Consider the following 21,595-nt stretch of genomic DNA (forward strand, 5'->3'; position numbering starts at 1 on the left):
GGGTAAATTTTTGTTCAATGGGAATATACTTTGGATGAGGTAATTGTCCCAAAAGATGGCAAGTGAAAATACTTAGGTGTGAGATTTGAAAGTAATTTGGACTGGAAGGGTCATGTTGATGACATTGTTGGGAAAGCATTACAGATCATTACATGTCATAAGGAGTCTACTTAAAGGATGCAACAATGAATGAATAAAGAAAAGTTACTTAAGTATGGTTCGTCCATTATTGGAATATGCAAACAGTGTTTGGAGTCCTCACAAGGACAGTTTAGCAGGGGAAGTGTTTGATCCTTTTCCAAAATTTATACAGATATTCGAGAAAAGAAATGAAATGTTAAAGGGCATTTGACCTGTGCAGGTTGTTGTAAATAAGGAATTTTTGTGAATAAATGAATTCCAACCTCTGTCTATGGAGATTGGACAGCTGAAGTAGGAGACTGCCTGCAGGGATAAAGTACAGTGGGGACTTTGAGGACCCTGGGACTGCTTCAGTAGCTGTGAAGGCCCTCCAGGAACTCTGAAAAGTGGTGGCAAAAGGGGCTCTGGTTAAAATGCAGCGGGTCGTAATGAATATTAGGTACCAAAATGGGTAAAAAAAAAAAAAAAAAGCAATGTAAATTTAAATCTTACAGCAGTTTTACAGTATTATTTGAAGTGATTCCACATATCATATACGAGTTGCTTATGTTTTTAAGTACAGAAGATATTATATATATAAGGGTTATTCTGCCCGAAGGCAGGTCCGAACCTCCGCAGAGGTGTTCCTGAGCCGGAGTTTATGTGCGATAGGGTGGCCAGTTCCTTTCTGCTCCTCCATTCCCTTACCCCCCACCAACAGCGCGTGGCAACCCATCCAACTCCTGACCACGCCCAATGTTGCTTAACTTCGGAGATCTCATGGGATCCGGTGTTTCAACACGGCTACGGCTGTTGGCACAGAAGATATTATGAGTAGAATTTTGTAAATAATATAAATTTAGTGTATATTGTATACTGTAATATTGTATTTTAGGAAAATGTCTTCTTTTCTTTTTAATTTAAAATTTAGTGCTTGATAATGTATTTTTGTGTATCATTTGCCACCAAGGTAGACGGGTGTGCCGAACCAAGCCTGCCTTGGTGTTGCACTTCCTTTATTCCTACTTTTCCTTGATTGTCGTTGTCGCCATTAGTGATAACATTACCCGAATGTGACTTGAAATTTATAGTTTCTCATTGAAGATGGCGCTCTAGCCATCTGTGTTGATACACAGTCTGTCCCTTGCTCTCCGAGTGTTAAGTTGGTCTGCTCGTGATACCAACAATGAAGGGATCGAAAATGATGAACAAACTGGGATTTAAAATGTGCTTCTTGATCTACGAATTGCTATTATCGTGGATTTACTTTTTTCAATGCTCAGCTCTCTGCTGGGGGTCATTATTTTGATTGACATACATATTTCGAGATTCCAGATGTGCTGCTCCCAGGTATTTCATTTTATTTCATTTCGCGTGCCATAGTTACAAGAATGGTTCTAGGTGATTGTATTTCCGTAGTCTTTTATCACCTATCTTTGCAGGCTCTTAGTTAATTAATTTTGTGTGTGTTTTAAATTTTTCTTTCCTTGTTTGTGTGCACAGGCGCAAAAGCGGAGAGTGATATTTACCGATCTGTTTGTTCGGGCCTGTGTGTTTGTGAGTTCTGAGACCATGCACTTCTGTTTCCTCATCGTTTTGAATCATGGCTAAACAATGGTATATTGTATGATTTGACGCTGTAGGGTTTAATCCATGTTTGTCCATGTGAGACAATTTAGATGTCCCAGGGAGCGGGTTGACGAAAGTTATGATTGCTACAATTATATCTGGATCAGCCTTGCCTGTTTTTGCGGTGGTCCAGCAGTGTATCTGTGGTGTTCGAACCAATCTCGTGAGTCCATGATATCCGTCGCCATCCTGCGCGAAAGTATACGTCGCGTGCCTGGACATGGCGGCCTAGTCTGGGTCGATTTTATATCGGGTCTCTGTCCTTGTTCATATGTGTGTGTGTGTGTGTGCGTGTGTGCGTGCCTCTGCTGCCTGCCTGTGTATGGTTTATAGTACTCTCCATATCTCGTAACCTTAATTTTTATTTTTATTTCTTTTTCTTTTCTGTTTCCGTTTCAGTTGGCCAGCTTGGGCCATATGTGGTGTGCTATTTTATATTTCTAAGCCATTATCGCTCCATTGCTGGCACTTAGTTTTTGTTTTTGTAATTGTGGCAACATCTTCTAGTTCTTTGCTTCTGCTTCTTTGGGAGGCTGTGCTTTGGCATTGTCGTTGTGACACGCTAGCATCGAATGGACGCTCGTTTGGAGCACGGGTATGCTAACTGTTGATATGTGCGTGGTCCGCATTTGTAAGATTGTATTATCCCTTTGGTGGTTCCATTTTCTGATTCCTTCGATAACGTGTTCCACGTCACGAGCTTGTATTTGTATGTGGTCGTACGGAAGTGAATAGTGCGATTGTATGCCATGTAACACAAAACTTACTATGTCACTGAACGGGATCCTACTTGATGTACAATTTTCCTGCAGTTATGTAATTCTTAATGCAGCTTCCAATTTTTGTTTTCACTTTAATATTATGTGTGTTGGTAATAAACCCCATTTTCTTTTGATTCGCTTTTTTATTCATGGGGTTACGGGTTCTTGCCTTTCTGTCCTTTTGCTCCCCTTTTGTCTCTGCAAGGGTCCAGCTCCGAACTGTTTTAGTTCGTTCCAGTCCATCCACAGCAATTTATGAAAAGACGTAAGTGAGGTAGGTATCTGCGAGTACATGCCGTGTATTGTGTTATGTTATGGTAGCAGGGTGGGGATAGTAGACACTTCATTTGCAAATAAAGTGATTTTGATTTGATTTGATTTGATCATCATCATCATCATCATCAACATAATCAATTCTCCACTCCAGCAGGCCAGGTGAGGGAGTAAACAGAAGTATACATGCTTCACATAAATAGCTGTGTTCTTGTTTTTAATATGAATTTCAACAATACCATAAGGGATATATGTAAAAAAGAAAAGTATATTTACTGGAAATGTACAGACAGCAGAAAGTACCTGAGTTTGTGGGATACAGCAGCAGCCAGGTGGGGTTGGGGGAGGTACATATATGCATCAAAACTGACAAAACCAGTAAGTTCTTTTTTTTGACAGAGAGATAAAGGTTGACAGTTTACCATCTTAAGTGGAGTAATAATGGTTTTTTGAGATTTTGATTCAACACTATACAATAACACTTTCACTAAAGGAACAATATTACATATTACACACGTATTACAACTAAATAGAAGTATGGCGTGATTATACAATTAAAAATCATTTAGTATTTGACCACACACAAAGAAATTAACAGACACCAAGGAGACTGCCAGATATATGAATGCGGGTGAATCCTACGTCAGTGTCCATGACCTTGGCAAAAAAATATACCCCTGCTACCCTTCCTCACAGAACATGCAAAGTCTCCACTACTTGCTGTGGCGCTTGATTAGCTGCGACAAACGACAAAGTAAACTCATTTTCTTGAAAAGAAAATTTTTCTCCACCAATCTGCTTGCACCATCGTTCTTAACATTTTTTGTCAGTATAGTTCTGATACACCCTCTATAGAGTAACACTACACTAGTTCAAGCATAGATGATGCAAACAACAACAATCTAAGACTAAGAGCTGAATAAAAGTGAACATTTAGCTTTCATGATCACACTGTACTTGAAATACACTTTCAGCTTATTAGGTTAGGTCAAGTACATACAGAACACATCAAAGTGTTAAGTACAAAACAAAAATAGCCAAGCAAACTCACTAACACCAGTAATGCTAAACGTGTAGCTCAGATGCCAGCCAGCAGAACAGAAATGTCAAAGCCAGTCTAGTTCAGTGGAAGAGCATCAGGCACAAAATCTGAAGACTGTGTGTTCAGTTCCAACTAGTGTTTGCTTGACCTTCTTTTCTGTACTTCTCTTTGCCATGCACTACCATGTACTGGTTCTTTACACTACCTAACAAGCTGAATCAATCTGAAATATATTTTTCTGTACTTCTCTGTGGCAACCATTATATGCACTTGACCCCACCTAATATGCTGAAAGTCAATTTAAAATATCTAAGAGCAGATTAGTTCTTCATATTTTTGCCAAGAACACATGTCCAACTTGTGAAGAATCTATTACTGCCATAAACCCTCTCTAAAGCTGAATGCTTACAATATAAGCCATTATCCCTAAATAAAGCATAAGTACTACAAGGCAAAACTAAGAAGAACTTACTTTGTATTAAATTTGATATACCGCAATTTTAACAAGAAAAGAAAACCACGAAACATTTTAAAGTGATTTCAAGTTAAGTTACAAATATGGAAGCAGAAGATGAATAAAGGTTTTTGCAACACTGATTCCCATCACCCATGAGTTTAAACTGCATATAAATGTACCATAACCTGTGTAAATATCACCAGTGATGATGCATAGCAGTTAATGTGCAACAGTGCTGGTGCAGACAGTTAGGTGATCATCTTAGACGACATACCTGGCTTCTTCATCAATAACAGGCGTGATGGAGCCTGACCGCGATGCGTACTGGCTGTAATAGGGATCTTCATATCCCTGTCCACTGGATGGATAGGCTCCTGGGTATGCCCGTGGGCCTCCCCGCTCAGGTGATGACATGTACCCGCTTTCCGAGTGAAGCCGATCTGCACCACTGGGAAAACCTACCACACAGAATATTCATAATATCTTTTGCCACAGTAGTCTGTTAACAATTTTTACAAAAGTTTATTATAATTGAGTATTTACAATACAAGGTATTCTCTTCCATGATGCAACTTTCTAAATAATAATAATAATAATAATAATAATAATAATAATAATAATAATAATAATAATAATAATAATAATAATAATAATAATAATAATAATAAAATGGCGTATGGCTTTTAGTGCCGGGAGATCCCAAAGCGGGTTCGGCTCACCAGGTGCAAGTCTTTTGATTTGACTCCCCGTACGCGACCTGCGCGTCATGATGAGGATGAAATGATGATGAAGACAACACATACATCCAGCTCCCGTGCCAACAGAATTAACCAATGATGATTAAAATTCTCGACCCTGCCAGGTATCAAACCCAGGACCCCTGTGACCAAAGGCCACCACGCTAACCATTTAGCCATGGAGTCAGACATAATAATAATAATAATAATAATAATAATAATAATAATAATAATAATAATAATAATAATAATAATATCTAAACCAGTTAAAAAATTAAATGGACAAACATACAGTACCTTACCTTTTAGAATATTATAAGGCATCCTTTTGCAAGTGTTCATTTGTACAGATTACCTGTCCGATGCACGTTTAATCAGCACAATAAAATAATATTACGGTATCTTGAAACCAGTAATTGTCATCCATTTTTAAATTCATATCTTCTCAACTTGTTTTGATGCTTATATATGACTATAAATTATTTTAGAATAAATAGGCATGTTACACAACAGTGGACTTGGGAACAACAGTATCTAACCAGTAATATTCTGAAATGTGTACAGCAATCATGTGATACCACCTGAGTCTGGTATTTCTTCCACTTCCTTTTACCAGACACTTCCTTTTCATCATTACTGTCTGATCCCACTAGGTCATCTCACTAGCCAAGCACACTTTTAGGTTTATGCTTGCTCCTTTGTTGTAAAAAATTGGATCCAAGCTCTAGCAGTCTGTGCAAGTAATTTTTTTTTCTTTTTCTATTTGCTTTACGTCGCACCAACACAGATACGTCTTATGGCGACATACAAGTAAAATTTCAACTTCTAGGACATACTTTCAAAAAGATTCATTCAAGTCATTATTCAATTGGAATAATTTGGAGAAAATATGATTTCAAGTGTGATGGTAGTAAAATAAAAGGGCATGGTTGAATCTAGGGATTTCAGAAAAGAATGGTAAAATGGTTAATTCCAGGTTGACGAGAAAGGAAAAGTATGTATGTTTTCTGATGCTGTTCATATTTTAAAATGAGTATGCAGTTAATCTGTTATATTAAAGGAAAAAAGGAAACTGTATCAGCAGTTATTCTTTTCTGAATTTGTCAGTCTTCGAAGTTGGCCCAAGTTAACATCCTTCCACACTGACCCAAACTCCTTTCAGAGGATGCATGCATGGTTAGTTTTTCATTTATTTGGAAGCCGAGTAGCCAATACCATCAATTTCTTCACCAAGCTCAAACCTGATGAATTTGGTGATAGTGTGTATTGCTGAAGGTGGAAGCCACTGGAGAATAGACAGAATGGATCCCACCATTAGATGTCAGGTCAACACCAATGAGCCAGGAGAGGTTGATGCAGAGAAACGATTCATACATGAGCCAGCCATTAATTACTTCCAAGAAACATATAACATTTTTAGTATAAGGGTTGTCGGACTTTTCACTGGAGCAAGAGGAACAAATTTCAAAATGTTTAGTAATTATTTTTTTTTAGTATCAACTTTCCCTAGAATATATATATTCTGATTTACAGGGTCTCTCTTATGAGCGCACACTGAGCACACAGTGTTTGTACTCTGCGCTACAGCAGCTGCCTTGGCCCAACTTGTGTCGTGCACGGCTGCACTGCTTTAAGTGTGTATACAATCATACATGAAATCTTACCTTATAAAATAATGAGGGACTTCAGAAACACCATTAGGATTTTCTGCACACCAGTAGCAACAGTTATGAGTGTTAACACAACCATTAAGGTGAAACCGGGCCTCATCCAAAAAGAACACAAGCAGTGTGTCGAATAAACGATGCAAGATACCACTCACAATATCTCACTCTTGTGGCTTGATCAGCAGGTTTTAAGCAATGGGCCCATGTAAACCTGTACGGTTTGATGTGTAACAGCTTTGAAGCTCTGTGTGCATTAGAAACAGAAAACCCTACTTGTTGTGCTATCTTTGTGAGTGATTTATTTGGTGACCATTCAAGATTCACACCAATGTCATCTAGCTTTTCCTCTGTTAAAACTGTTTCTGTGCATGCATGTTTTTTATTGAGCACTGAGCCAGCAGTTTCAAATATATTTACAATAATGTGAATCTGTGCTGATTCACCAAGACATTAATAAACAAATGCATTACGTCCCCGTCGAGCTGACTCGTACTTAACATAACTTTTACTTATGAAAATACGGTGTTGCAATGATATCTGTCTCACCATGTTAACGGCTGAGATTCAGACTGGCTACTGATGCGATGTCGAACACGTGAATGCTCCTTGCAAGGTGCGCCTCCAATACAGCTGCTTTGCCATCAAAGGACCCATACAAATAATCAGAAATCTCCTGTACAGTCCTCAGTAATACTGTGGGGAAACTTATGAAAAGGAGAACTCCATGAAGCCATTGTACTGGTATACTTTTTTAAATTTAGGCAGCCTATCACTGTAGAAAGTACAAATAAATAATACAAGAGATTGCAATAATCTTGGAGATGTACCAACTTCATGCTATCTCCTGTGTGTTCCGTGTGAGACAAATCTGATAATTTTAGAGGTCAAAGAATTGTGTCAGCACAGCAAACTTCCATATCCCCTTGACCTTTAATGTATAAGATGAGGGCAGGACGGGTAGAACTCCATTGCAACCAGCCCTTATTCTTAGATGGAATATGCTATAAGAGGAAATCCTTTCAGTACTTATTTGAACACTGAGCTGAGTTGACAAAGAGTTGTTTCCAAAGTGAGACACAATTCTAAAATTCTTGTCACTACAAGGCAAAAAATAAATTTTGTGCAGCAATTGTAGCCTAGATGCAGCTTTTTATAGGCAGACTTCTCATAGCAGATGGGCAACATCTGCCTTGTGAGGTAATGTGGTGTATAAAGAGGAGGAATGTGTTTTGTGTGAGTTGCAGAAATGTGTAAAGACTTCATAAAAACCCAGTCCCTGAGCCATTGGAATTAATCATCAACAATTAAAATCTGACAGGCCAGCCAGGAATCAAACCCAGACCCTCTCAGCCAAAGAGGTGCTGAACCCTACTCTTTACAGTTAGGAAGTTAAATTTACAGCTGTTGTGTCACCACAGTTCAACCGTTCTGTAGGCTAAAACAAGTAATTCTGACAAGTTTATCAGACAGAAAGTGAAGACAGTAAGAAGACATTTTTGTTCTATCCCTCATCTTACTTATGTTTCTACGTCAGATTACTCTAAATCCCTACTGGTATTTTGCCTGGAGGCAAAGATATGAGTTCAGCACTAATAGTCACAGAAATCTTCGAATCTTAAATTGCACATCTCCCACTAGAAATATTTTATATGCTAACTGCATGGCCAACCATGTGGTGTAAAGGTAGAATGTTAACCTCTTACCCAGAGGCCGTGTGCTTGGAGTTAAAGGATTGGGGGCTAGGATACTGGTAGAGTTTACTCAACACTGTGAATTCAACCAAGAAGCTGCTGGAGGGAGAGCCATTGGACCCTAGTCAAGAAAGCTAAGCAGAACAGCTGAGGATGCCCTTTCATCTTTCTTTGCACAGACCTTATGCTTACGCAGCAGTCACCTTGACAGGTCAAGGTCCTGTATGTGTTGCAGTGGGAGCTGGTAAGTGAATACCTTATGCTACTCATTATAGAATGGGTGCAGTCTTCCAATGATATATATGGAATTGGAATATGAATATATTTCAGTGAGCAAGAGAGATTTTAATAGAAGTGATATTTCAAAATAAAACACCCCTAATAGATATGAAAACTATCCGTAATTTATGTAATTCAGTAAAATACTAGTAGCCTATCACACCTATTGCTGCAAACAAAGACTAAAAATGAAACTACCGATTGAGGAAATTAATGGACAATGCTGAACTCCTGAAGGCTACACATGCACCATCAATTTGACTATTTCCACTGTGGCTAATTTTGCTTTATTCTCCCAGTTTATTGGGATTAGCACTTGATGTGGATTTGGTCCAGTTTTATGGCGAGATTCTCTTCCTGATGCTAACCCTATGTGAAGGGATGCAGTCACCTGTGTTCTTCTGTAGTGGTAGGCAGTGTGGTGAATTGTAAATAGATCAAGAGCTGTGTATTAAGAGAGGCTGCAACACCCAGCCCCCAAGCATACACAGATAAAATCCCTGACCGAACTGGGAATCAAATCTAGGGCCCTCTGAACTGAAGGTCAGAACTCTGATCATTCAGTCAAGAAGCCAAACATCACTGTAATTATATACACTGACTGACAGAGCAAATGCAACACCAAGAAGGAGTGGTTCGAAAGGGATGAAAGTTGGGGAAAAAACAGAGACGGCACGGACGAATAATTGATGTTTATTTCAAACCGATATGCAGGTTACACAATGCGCACGGCATCGACTCAGTAGGATGTAGGACCACCGCGAGCGGCGATGCACGCAGAAACACGTCGAGGTACAGAGTCAATAAGAGTGCGGATGGTGTCCCGAGGGATGGTTCTCCATTCTCTGTCAACCATTTGCCACAGTTGGTCGTCCGTACGAGGCTGGGGCAGAGTTTGCAAACGGCGTCCAATGAGATCCCACACGTGTTCGATTGGTGAGAGATCCGGAGAGTACGCTGGCCACGGAAGCATCTGTACACCTCGTAGAGCCTGTTGGGAGATGCGAGCAGTGTGTGGGCGGGCATTATCCTGCTGAAACAGAGCATTGGGCAGCCCCTGAAGGTACGGGAGTGCCACCGGCCGCAGCACATGCTGCACGTAGCGGTGGGCATTTAACGTGCCTTGAATACGCACTAGAGGTGACGTGGAATCATACGCAATAGCGCCCCAAACCATGATGCCGCGTTGTCTAGCGGTAGGGCGCTCCACAGTTACTGCCGGATTTGACCTTTCTCCACGCCGACACCACACTCGTCTGCGGTGACTATCACTGACAGAACAGAAGCGTGACTCATCGGAGAACACGACGTTCCGCCATTCCCTCATCCAAGTCGCTCTAGCCCGGCACCATGCCAGGCGTGCACGTCTATGCTGTGGAGTCAATGGTAGTCTTCTGAGCGGACGCCGGGAGTGCAGGCCTCCTTCAACCAATCAACGGGAAATTGTTCTGGTCGATATTGGAACAGCCAGGGTGTCTTGCACATGCTGAAGAATGGCGGTTGACGTGGCGTGCGGGGCTGCCACCGCTTGGCGGCGGATGCGCCGATCCTCGCGTGCTGACGTCACTCGGGCTGCGCCTGGACCCCTCGCACGTGTCACATGTCCCTGCGCCAACCATCTTCGCCACAGGCACTGCACCGTGGACACATCGCTATGGGTATCGGCTGCGATTTGACGAAGCGACCAACCTGCCCTTCTCAGCCCGATCACCATACCCCTCGTAAAGTCGTCTGTCTGCTGGAAATGCCTCCGTTGACGGCGGCCTGGCATTCTTAGCTATACACGTGTCTTGTGGCACACGACAACACGTTCTACAATGACTGCCGGCTGAGAAATCACGGTACGAAGTGGGCCATTCGCCAACGCCGTGTCCCATTTATCGTTCGCTACGTGCGCAGCACAGCGGCGCATTTCACATCATGAGCATACCTCAGTGACGTCAGTCTACCCTGCAATTGGCATAAAGTTCTGACCACTCCTTCTTGGTGTTGCATTTGCTCTGTCAGTCAGTGTATATTATATGAAAGTTGTAGACATTGGCAATTGCCATTTTGTCAGGTTTGTTATTTATTTTATTTTTTTTGCTATTTGCTTTACGTTGCACCGACACAGATAGGTTTTATGGCAATGATGGGATAGGAAAGGCCTAGGAATGGGAAGGAAGTGACCATGGCCTTAATTAAGGTACAGCCCCAGCATTTGCCTGGTTTGAAAATGGGAAACCACGGAAAACCATCTTCCGAGCTGCCGACAGTGGGGTTTGAACCCACTATCTCCCAATCACTGGATACTGGCCACACTTAAGAGACTGCGGCTATCAAGCTCGGTCCATTTTATCATATCCTTGTGTAAGCTTCTAACAGTTGCATTATAAATCCCTGTAATAAGTTACAATTAACTGTAAATTATTGGATTTGATCAATTTAATTGCTTTCAATATTTCTCTGTAAACTATTTTCTGTGATATACCCTTGAGTTCTTTTACATTATACACAGCTACCCAACATCATATATAACTGGCTATGGTTGCAATTTGCAAAGATAAGTAAATACTGTGCCTATTTCTATATAAATACTATGTGCTTTGTAGGTGGGCATTGCTATAGCAAGACATAATGACAACTGCCTTCTTTTAAAACTTGAAGGTAGGGATGAGTGGAGACACATTCAGAGAGCCATCACCAGGGAATACACTAAAATACAAATACAATGGTGTTGAAATCATTGTATTTTGCAAATAAATAACTTCTAAATAAATACCAGTAATATTTTTCTAACAATCTTGAGATGAAAACCTTTCTGTTGATGTACTATATAACACATAGTATCACAGTTTTTACAAACTTTTGCATTACCTGTTCCATTTACATACAATAGAAACTCGATTATCTAGATCCTCAGTTACTCAAAAAAATTTACTACCTACAATGATATGTTAATAACAAACTAACAAATGTGCAAATTGTCAAAAAATTGGGAGAGCTGAAAGAAGTTGTTATTACTCATGTCAAATCAATTTTTATATTTAATGATTGGTTTTATGTGTTAGCCATACAGAATGAGCTGCAGATGCGAGACTTCATCGGAGAGTAGACATTATATAAATAATAAAATCTAGACCAAAACTTTAGAACTACAAGTTCCCTAGTTCATCACTTGTGCTAGTTTGCCATAGTGGGGACGTTCTGTAAGCTTTGAGGCTTCAGAATCATTCATAAATGTTTTATAGATTGTAATGTATGTTTATTTTATTACAGTAAAATTTTGTATTTGATTAATCCTAATTTTTCTTACCTGGATGACCTCAAATACCAATCAGTCCAGATAATCGAGTTCCTACCATATACAGATAGATGACAGATAGCCAGATAGTCAACTAAACAGACTGAGAGATAAATAGATAGAAGATATTAAATTAAAATAAAGATATGTGTACAGAACACCATAACAAATTTTCTACATACGGGGATTTAGGAGGGAATCTTCATTCAACATCTCGTCTACCACCACCGAACAAATACACTGCTACTCTCTACTATAAATATTAATATATACATTCAGTTCCAAAATTCTTACTCAAAATATATACTGACAGTATGTTTAATTAATAAGAAATATTTCTCATTTTATAATAAATATAGTATGTCATTAGCAAAATATGTTCAAATGTCTTCAAACACATATTTGACAGCTTACTTATAGAAAAATACCATAAACAACAGGTACATTGACTCCATTCTAATCTTAAAGGTAGTCAATATAAAATATCTATAATAGACAATGGCTACACTTCATATAGGCCTACTAACCAAACTACTACATCTAATCACAAATCTACATAGCTACAAACTAACTTACCATACTTATATTTCATTAAAATATTCTATAACCACAAATTAATTTTTAAACATTTACCTTTCATAGGTAATAACACTGGCTAAAATTAAAATCTCAACCACTAATTTTGTGTTTATCAAATTATATATTTAGAAGGCAATGAAGTTAAAATTGATTAGTTTATATGTGAAAATAATAAATTAGGAATTATTATTTATAATTTAAATGGATTTCAATATTAGAATTTAATTCAAGGAAGAGGATAGACAGGAAGAATTTGGTTAGATTTTAGAGGAAATAAGGGTATCTGGTATGCATGTATGAATGTGGTATTAGTATCTGATCACAGGGAGAACTATGTTTAGAGAACATGGAATTCAACACAACATAAACAACTCATGTCAGGAAACTGATATTAAAAAACATCTCTCCCATTCATGCATATGAATTTTACATTCCTGGACTATTGTGATGGTCTGAAAATGATTCAATACGGATTTAATATGAAGTTTTTAAACTTGGATTTTCATTGTACTTTCAGCACAATATACTGAGCTCAGATCTCAATGAATGGGTTTTGTATAACAAAATCAAATTTTGTTGGACAGTGTCCTTATCCACATACCTCATACATTCCATACATTGTTTCTTCAAGTAAGGGATTTTAGGCCCTATGGTGAATGTTGCGTACATAATGAAGTCTATGTGATAACCTGCGTATAGTGAGTGTGTGTTTGTCCAACCCTTGTCCCGTTGCTCTATGGAGTCGGGTATGATGTAAGATGAACAAAAAGTGGGGTCCACCTATTCAATACAATACAATGTTATAAAATGAATTATAACATTTTATTATTCATGGGACCGGTGTCGATGCTGGTATGTATCATCTTGATGTGAGGGTCTGAATAAAGAATATACTGAAGTAATGTTTTCAGTTTCTGAAGTCCACCTGGTGGCCTATGGTGTAACACTGTGGTTAGCCAGTTCAAATCCTATTGGTCAAAAACAATTTCACCATCAAAATGTCGGTCGGCAGAGTAGGAGAGGTAGTGGTATAAAATGTCTAATCACTAGATTCTGGCTTCAGTTCCAAACCTTCCCAAACTTAACCCAATTAATTACAAATACACTCATCGTCAGGAAGGGCTTCCGGTCATAAAAACCCGCCACGACAGATTCATCTCACCTCATGCCCGACTCCATAGAGCAACGGGACAAGGGGTGGACAAACACACACACACTATACGCAGGTTATCACATAGACTTCATTATGTATGCAACATTCACCATAGTGCCTAAAATCCTTTACTTGAAGAAACAATGTATGGAATGTATGAGGTATGTGGATAAGGACACTGTCCAACAAAATTTGATTTTGTTATACAAAACCCATTCATTGAGATCTGAGCCCAGTATATTGTGCTGAAAGTACAATGGAAATTCAAGTTTAAAAACTTCATATTAAATCCATATTGAACCGAGAATCTAATGGGAACAAAAAGTGGGGTCCACCTGTTCAATACAATACAATGTTATAAAATGAATTATAACATTTTATTATTCATGGGACCGGTGTCGATGCTGGTGGGTATCATCTTCAGCCACAAAATTAGAAAAACATACAATGCAATGTTTTTGCAACCTTAAGTTGTCATTGTATGTTTTTCTAATTTTGTGGCTGAAGATGATGCACAACAGCATCGAAACTGGTCCCATGAATAATAAAATGTTATAATTCATTTTATAACATTGTATTGTATTGAAGAGGTGGATCCCACTTTTTGTTCCCATTAGACAATGAAAATTCCTAATGGCTAGCACAATTCAACTTATGAGTGACATCAGGAAGAAGAAATAAAAGGTCAAGATCAATTTATATGAGAAGTTCTGATTGTTATGTAGCTCAAGTGAATATTTATGTTTTGACACTATTCTCTTTTTGTTGATGTGTTGAAAGTATATTTAAAAAATTGGAATTTTTGCTTTTAGAAATTCTCAGGTTCTGAAATGCCTTGATTCCATACTGAGTAAGTGGTAAATAAACTAAGTGACTGAAATACTGAAACTTGTTCCCATACAACATTGAATTTTGTAAGAAAAAGTACACAGCCAACATAAATCAAAATTAAGTGAAAAAAGTGAATAATAATAATAATAATGGACATGGTAGTAAGAGTTCCTGAGCAACATATCTTGTGAGAGAGATGCTCTGAAATATTAGCTCCCTAAGTGAATATATTTGCTGCATGGACTCCCAGTTCTCTTAAAGAAGTCTGGTGTTTGGGAGAGGAGCACACCACAGGGAATCAACTGACCTGGTGACGAGTAGAGGTTGGTAGTCCGCCCGCTCGGGGGAGTAATGAAGGAACCATAAATCCTGTCTGGGACTCGGGGGCCCACGTTCGAGGGCCCCTTCGCCTGTTGGTACGTTCTTACAGGTTTAGGTGGGGGTTGAACACCTTAAAAAAAAGTAACAGAAAAAAACGGGGGGAAATCTTGATTCTGCATCATGACAGATAAATTGAAAAGAAATCAAGATATCAGTTTTTTTGTCAGCAGAAAATGATAGGAGAAAATGGTGAAAAACTGTGGCAAGTTCTACATGCATCACACACACACACACACACACACACACACACACACATAAAGACTAACACACACATACATAACTAATACTATATCTATAAGGAATTCTAAAGCATGCATGTTAGAAAGTGAACTACAGTATCTATGTTTTAAAGGCCAATGCAACCACACATGATGTATCATGGGCACACACAGGGGTGTTAATGGGAGTGTCTAATCTTTATTTATATTATTTTCTTAATACCATGGTCCCTCACCAATACTTTTCTCCCCTTATGAAATTTATATATTGAGCCCAATTGGCTCATATCATTGTCCTTAAAAATATTAGAAATTAAAAAAATGGCATATGAGGGAATAGCCGCAGTTACATTATAGGCCGGATGTGTGGCGCCATTACGCTTGCCCAGGTTTAAAGATAGTTCCACGTGTCAAGGTCATCTTATGATGAAATGGAAAGCATTGGAATATTCCATGAGGTGTGATGACCAAAGTCACCAGATTTAAGTTGGCAACATTTTCAGGCAGCGAATCGCAGCAGAGCAGGTTTTGGAATGATGGGGGTAATTTAAAGATGGATGCTGTCTAAATGACCTTTAAAAATAATTAAATCCACCAAGGGATGCTGTAAAAACAATATTGAACTATTTTGAGAATAATAATTAAAGACGGCGTATTTGCAACAACTTATTGGAATAAATAATTGCAGGCATATGTGACGGGACGTTACATCATTGTTAATGGGGTTCCCCGAGCTCTCTATCCAGGATCCGGCGTGCATGGAGAGGACGCGAGCCGCTAAGAACAGACACTCTGCTACGGAAATTTGAACGTGTCGGACGTACGTGTATGTGGTTCACGAGAACCCTAATCTAGAGCATTTCCTATCAAATAACTAGCTGTCGAAGATACTACGGGTCCGATAGACTTTGCATTTAACTCAATAATGACCGAAATTTTTGTAAATTCAAGGAGGTGAATTTTTACAACATTAACTGAAAATTAGGATCGGAGCGAGATCAAACAAGGACGGATCGCAGTGCCACGTGTAAACTCGCGGAAAGCAGAGACAAAGTGTATATTACAATTGTGTATGAGTGTATGTGCTAGAATAATTTAACTATATCTGTGTTTTTTTATATGTATTCTAGTGTAGTAAGAAGTGATGAGCGTGTGATTTCATGAAAGCAACAAGAGTGAAGACCATGGTTGTGAAGAATGGTCTTGGTTCAGGTTCTGAAGCCGTTAGCATGATGGCTTAAGTACATCATGGGGCCGACCTGAAACCATGAGGCCGTGGAGCTGAGCATGGAGCGTCGCCGAGTCGATAAGTACCCTGATTCATTATCTAGCATGTGCATGATTAGCTGTTAACTGTAAATAAATTAATGCATGATTATTCGTTTATTTTTCCTTTTTAAGTACTGTAGCAAGGATAGTTAGGTTTTTTTTTTTAGGTTTTATTTTATGCTGATGCCTAGGGGGGTGTACATATTGTGATATTAGCGTGTGTTAAAATATGGTCTTCGCGAGTGTGAAAATAATGTGTGTAAATAATGATCTTCCATTATGGGTGTGAAACATGGTTTTTTTTTCTTTTTTCTCAGTGCGTGATCTTCTAGCAAATATTAGCGTGTGCGTGTGTGAATATTTAATGACGTAGGAGGCATCAGTAAGGATTAGTTAGAGGGAATAGATAGATTAACCTGGCATGTCGCATGAAAGTTCATCAAGAAAATTTCCATGACCAAAGTTTCGAACCTGGATCTTTCCGGCACATTACAGTGGAAATTTTGAAATAGATGTCATCAGTAAGTAACAGGTAGTGCTAACCAGTGAATTAAAATTTTTGTGCTGTAGGAAATGTGTCATCCTATTAATTTATCCGGAATATAGCTAGCTAGTATTGAAGCAGGGACCTCTAAGACACAGATTGCCAACCGCAGGGTCGAACCAATGATATTGTACAACGCCACAGATGTAAAATACCGGCATAGTGATATATGTGTTCCCGAGAATGTTGAATGAAAAAGGTAGTACAAATATACGTGAAAGATGGAACAAATGAGATGTATTGAGATTGTCATATATAATTAGTTACTGTTCGCACCGAGAGTAAGAATACGCAGATATCGTGGAGGAAACATATGGCTTCATTTAGAGCGGAGAGAGAGAGAATTTAAGTGGGTGCGAGCAAAGTTAAATGCCGTGTTGATGAAACGAGTCGGACGTGAGATAAGGCAGCAGACCAGGACGGCGTGTTGTGTATTAGAGAAGCTATGGTAGCGTTGGTAAGGTTTTATAAGTAACAAAATATCGCATTCATCCGTAAGAAAAATTCTGTTTGTGGAACTTAGGACAGCACAATAAAATTGATTAATAACAGATATAGTTCGTGACAGTTTATTGCGGCAAGCATATTGATAGGTCACTGTAATGATGCCATGCTGAGGGTCGGAGTTCGATGCCCGGCCGAGCCAGTGTATAATGATTTTCCCTGTGACTATATGATTGAAATTATGTTGTGTTTGTTTATGTTATATGTTCTTCAATATGTGGGCAATGCAAATTTTGATTTTGCAGTTGCAATATTTCTTGTGATGTTGAATTCAGTTCACGATGGTTGTTTATACTTGCGGCAATGAGGTTTATCCCATTGTCTGTAGAATCAGTGTAGGTTAAGATGTATTTAACATTATAGTATAGGGTTTCTTGCTACAGGGTAGGCATATGTTTTGTGTATGATAAACAGCTAATTAAGCATATGTGAGATATTTATCATTTTAATGAATCGGTAAATTAATTTAATTTATTTATGTCAGGGTTACTTTTCGATTTCGTGCGTGCGTTCCACATTATCAGCATTATATGAGGGGAGGATGGTACTGAGAAAGAATAAGTTAAATAGTTTCGGACTCAAATAATAATAGGGACTATTTTTATATAAAATTTGTGATGAACAATTTTATGATATATAAAATTTTGGATTGAATTACCAAATCTAACAAACGTGATTGGATAAATTTATGATTTTCAAGGTAACAATTATACCGACATTGATAACTGCGAATTTGTAAATTATAATGAATTTAATGGATTTAATTAATTGAAGATGAGTTGTGAATTATACGGCGGATGTTGCTTAATGAATTTACACAGCCTCATACATTTCATTTCGAAGAGTGTATTTAAATAAATAATTTGGTATTTAGTAAATGGTAACTACAAGGTTTATAATATGGTGAGGAAATAACTTAAAGGTATGGAGAGCAAATATGAGTTTGTTATTCAAAGAATGAACGGGAGAAGTTTGGTTGTATTAACATTTTAAAAAGGTACTTTGACAAATTAACAAAGGTCATGATGATAGATTATTATAATATTTTATTATTGAAAATTTTGAAATATGGTGGTACCAAAAATTGAGTGGAATGGAATTGGATTAAAATTTTTGAAGTACTGAAGTAGAGTTGATGAATAAGATGAAAGGGAATTGTAATAAAGATGAAGTAATGTGTTTAGAAGGATTTGAAATCTATGAGTCATGAGGTTGATATTTTATAGTCGAGGGTGATAGAGGTTGTGAACAATATTTGGTCCGAAGAGTTTATTGTTTGTATAGAAGTATATTTGCTTTGCCAAAGTTTAGCCTTTTCAATAAATTTTGCATTCGTAAATGTTCTCATTCGGATTTTTATTTAATTGTTTTATTTCTTCTCTTTTATCCTTCCCGCTTGATTAATTTAAGGTTAGTTTATAATATCTGAAGATATCTCTTGAGGGTAGTACCCAGTCAGCGACCCTGGGATGTCTCGAGCCGGCGCCACATTTCAAAGGCAGGAAGGGTGAAGGGTTGAGTTGTCGCCCGTAACGTGGGGCACGATTGTGTGTTTACCCATTAAGTGGAACCAAGTTGATCATGGTGATGATAGAAATTTTGGAAATTTTTTTGGAAAAATCCTAAATTTCGGGTTTCACGATTGTTGTTAGATATTTTATGAGTGACATGTAAATGTAGATTATTTTGCGAAACTGAATGAGAACAGATCGTGAGTACCATTGTTATGGACATAGGCTCATGGCAGTCACTTAATAGAAATGCCCAAAAGAATAGAAGGATTGTGTTAAATCCAAACGAGGTTAAAAATGTCTGGTTTATTCTTCAAATAAATTCAGCCAGGGGCAATAGTTAAGAATAATTGTAGATTTTCGTGGAAGGATGAGATGACCTCGGTCTCAAGTTGTGGAAAATGGCAGTAACAAATGTTATGGTGTCAGTTTACGACGATATGGACCATTGTTTCGGTCGTATCCGCCGTAATGCTGAGGGCATGTGTTTGTATACTGGCATGTACTGTATGTGAAGTACTTAATAATTCGAAAGCCCAAGGATAGTATCGCGATATTCGGTGGTTCAATGTTAAATTTCTTTGGGGCTGTGTTAATTATTGGTTAGCGAATTTATTTCGGGTTTTGTTTTCTTTGTATAAAACTTTGGCAAAATGTAGATGAAATAGGGACAGCTTCTAGATGGCAAGGTTTGAGGCTTAATTTTTGATTGATATTATCCACGTGACGTAAAGTAAAGAAGCTGGAATTAAATTATATGATAATGATTATGGAAATTTGAACTTATTCTTTCTCATATGCACGGCACATGGTTAGAGGGAAGGCCCGTCTTCTCAGAAAGATAATATGGTAGATGTGGAGGTGGTGAAGGGTCTTATGACCGAACTCATGAATGAACTGAGGGAGGACATGAATGAACAATTTAGGGAAGCGAAGGAGAGCACTAATGAACAATTTAGGGAAGTTAAGGAGAGTGCGAACGAACAATTTCAAGGTGTTAATCAACAATTTCAAGGTGTCAATGAACAATTTAAAGACGTTAAGGATGGTGTCAATGAACAATTTAAAGACGTTAAGGATGGTGTCAATGAACAATTTAAAGACGTTAAGGATGGTGTCAATGAACAATTTAAAGAAGTTAGGGACCAGATGGTCAATATCAAAGATCAGCTATCGACAGAGATAACTATAGTTAAAGAGGGCTGTGATAGGAATGCTCAAAGATTAGAGAAGCAGATAGAAGAGGTCCGAATGGAAGCAGTTACCCGCAGTGACAAGTTGGAAGAAAAGATAGATCAGGTCGCTTTAACAGTATCGCAAGTAGATGCCAGGTTGTCGGAGAAACTGAGTCAAGTTGAAATAAACGTCGAGGGTCAACAGAAAGCCGTAAATTCGATCAAGGATAAGATGGTTGATATCGAGGAAGCTATTGTATTGACAGACGCCAAAGTTACCAAGTTACAAATAGAAACACATGAATCGTTTGTCAAGACTGCCGAGGGATTTAATGACCGGTTGTTGCAATTGAGAGATAATGTCCATGGAGAAGTTAAGAAGGTAGAAGAGCAACTGAAAGAAGAGATGGCTGAAAATAGGAAGGAACTCTTGGAGGAAATAAATGGAGTGCAAGCGGATCTTCGAGCTGAAGGTTGTGAAGTAACGAAGCAAATTAGTGAATGGGCTCATAAGTGCCATAAGACGGAAGTGAAGGTGGACATACATGAAGAATTAATGAAAGAAATGAAAGAGGAGATCGGACAAATCAAGGGACTTAAGGAAGATGTCGAGATATTGAAATTACAGGAGACTAAGGGAGAACTGCTCATGCGATCGATGATAAATAAACAAAATGTTTTAGAGCAAGCAGGAAGCCATTCTAGTAGTGTAGGATTGGGAAATGGAGTAGATCAGACCCGTTTACCTGAAACTAACAACCAACCATTTGAAGAACGAACTTCAACGCCACAGATTATGGGACCAATTCCATATTTTGAATTGATGAGATTATCCGAGGGAAAGCCAAGGAAATTCACTGGCGGACCCGAGATAACACCGAAAAGTTTCCTTAGAGAGATGACAGAATATATTCAGGACAATAGAATTCATCCGGATAGACAGTTGAGGATTGTAGAGCGATTTCTAGATGGACAACCATTGATCTGGTTTAAAGCATTCAAATATTGTTTTGACGATTACGAAGGATTCAAGCGTGCCTTTTTGCAAAAATACTGGGGTCAGGAGGTTCAACAAGGACTCAGACTTGAACTGTATTCACGAAAATACCAGAGCACAGTACCCACGAGATACGCAGACTTTTTCAGTGGGCAACTTTTGAAGCTTAGGGAGTTAGACTGTCCGCCTCCAGAAGAAGAGTTAATCGCATCAATCGAAAGACAGTTACCTGTGGATGTGCAAAGGACATTGATAGCTGCGAACGTGAAAACAGCTGTAGAGGCCGAAGTATTGTTGAGGCAATTAGATCAAACATCGAACTTGTATCATCCTAGGAATCGGAATATTGAAGCAGTCCATACCATTGACTTGACCAAGGAAGAGAATTCATCAGAGAAGAAGACCCAGGGAACCAACACGTACAACAATAAGAACGATGATAATCAGAACAGAGAGTATCGAGGAGGATACCAGGGAAGAAATTGGAAAGCTCA

At 38.4% G+C, this 21,595-nt stretch overlaps 1 protein-coding gene across 12 annotated transcripts in view; it reads right to left on the bottom strand.

Moving 5' to 3' along the window:
- LOC136876182 (coiled-coil domain-containing protein AGAP005037) overlaps positions 1 to 21,595 on the bottom strand; it is a 1,087,707-nt gene that overhangs the window by 182,035 nt on the left and 884,077 nt on the right. For 11 of the 12 annotated variants that reach the window (XM_067149908.2, XM_067149915.2, XM_067149912.2 and 8 more), the window contains 2 exons: positions 14,810 to 14,953; positions 4,557 to 4,740 (listed from right to left, as the gene is read on the bottom strand). In XM_067149908.2, coding sequence (XP_067006009.2) covers positions 4,557 to 4,740; positions 14,810 to 14,953 — 328 coding nt within the window. The remainder of the gene's footprint in view (positions 1 to 4,556; positions 4,741 to 14,809; positions 14,954 to 21,595) is intronic. The other variant, XM_067149917.2, reaches the window with a different exon arrangement.

The sequence above is a fragment of the Anabrus simplex genome, chromosome 6 (assembly GCF_040414725.1).
Source record: "Anabrus simplex isolate iqAnaSimp1 chromosome 6, ASM4041472v1, whole genome shotgun sequence".
NCBI lineage: Eukaryota > Metazoa > Arthropoda > Insecta > Orthoptera > Tettigoniidae > Anabrus > Anabrus simplex.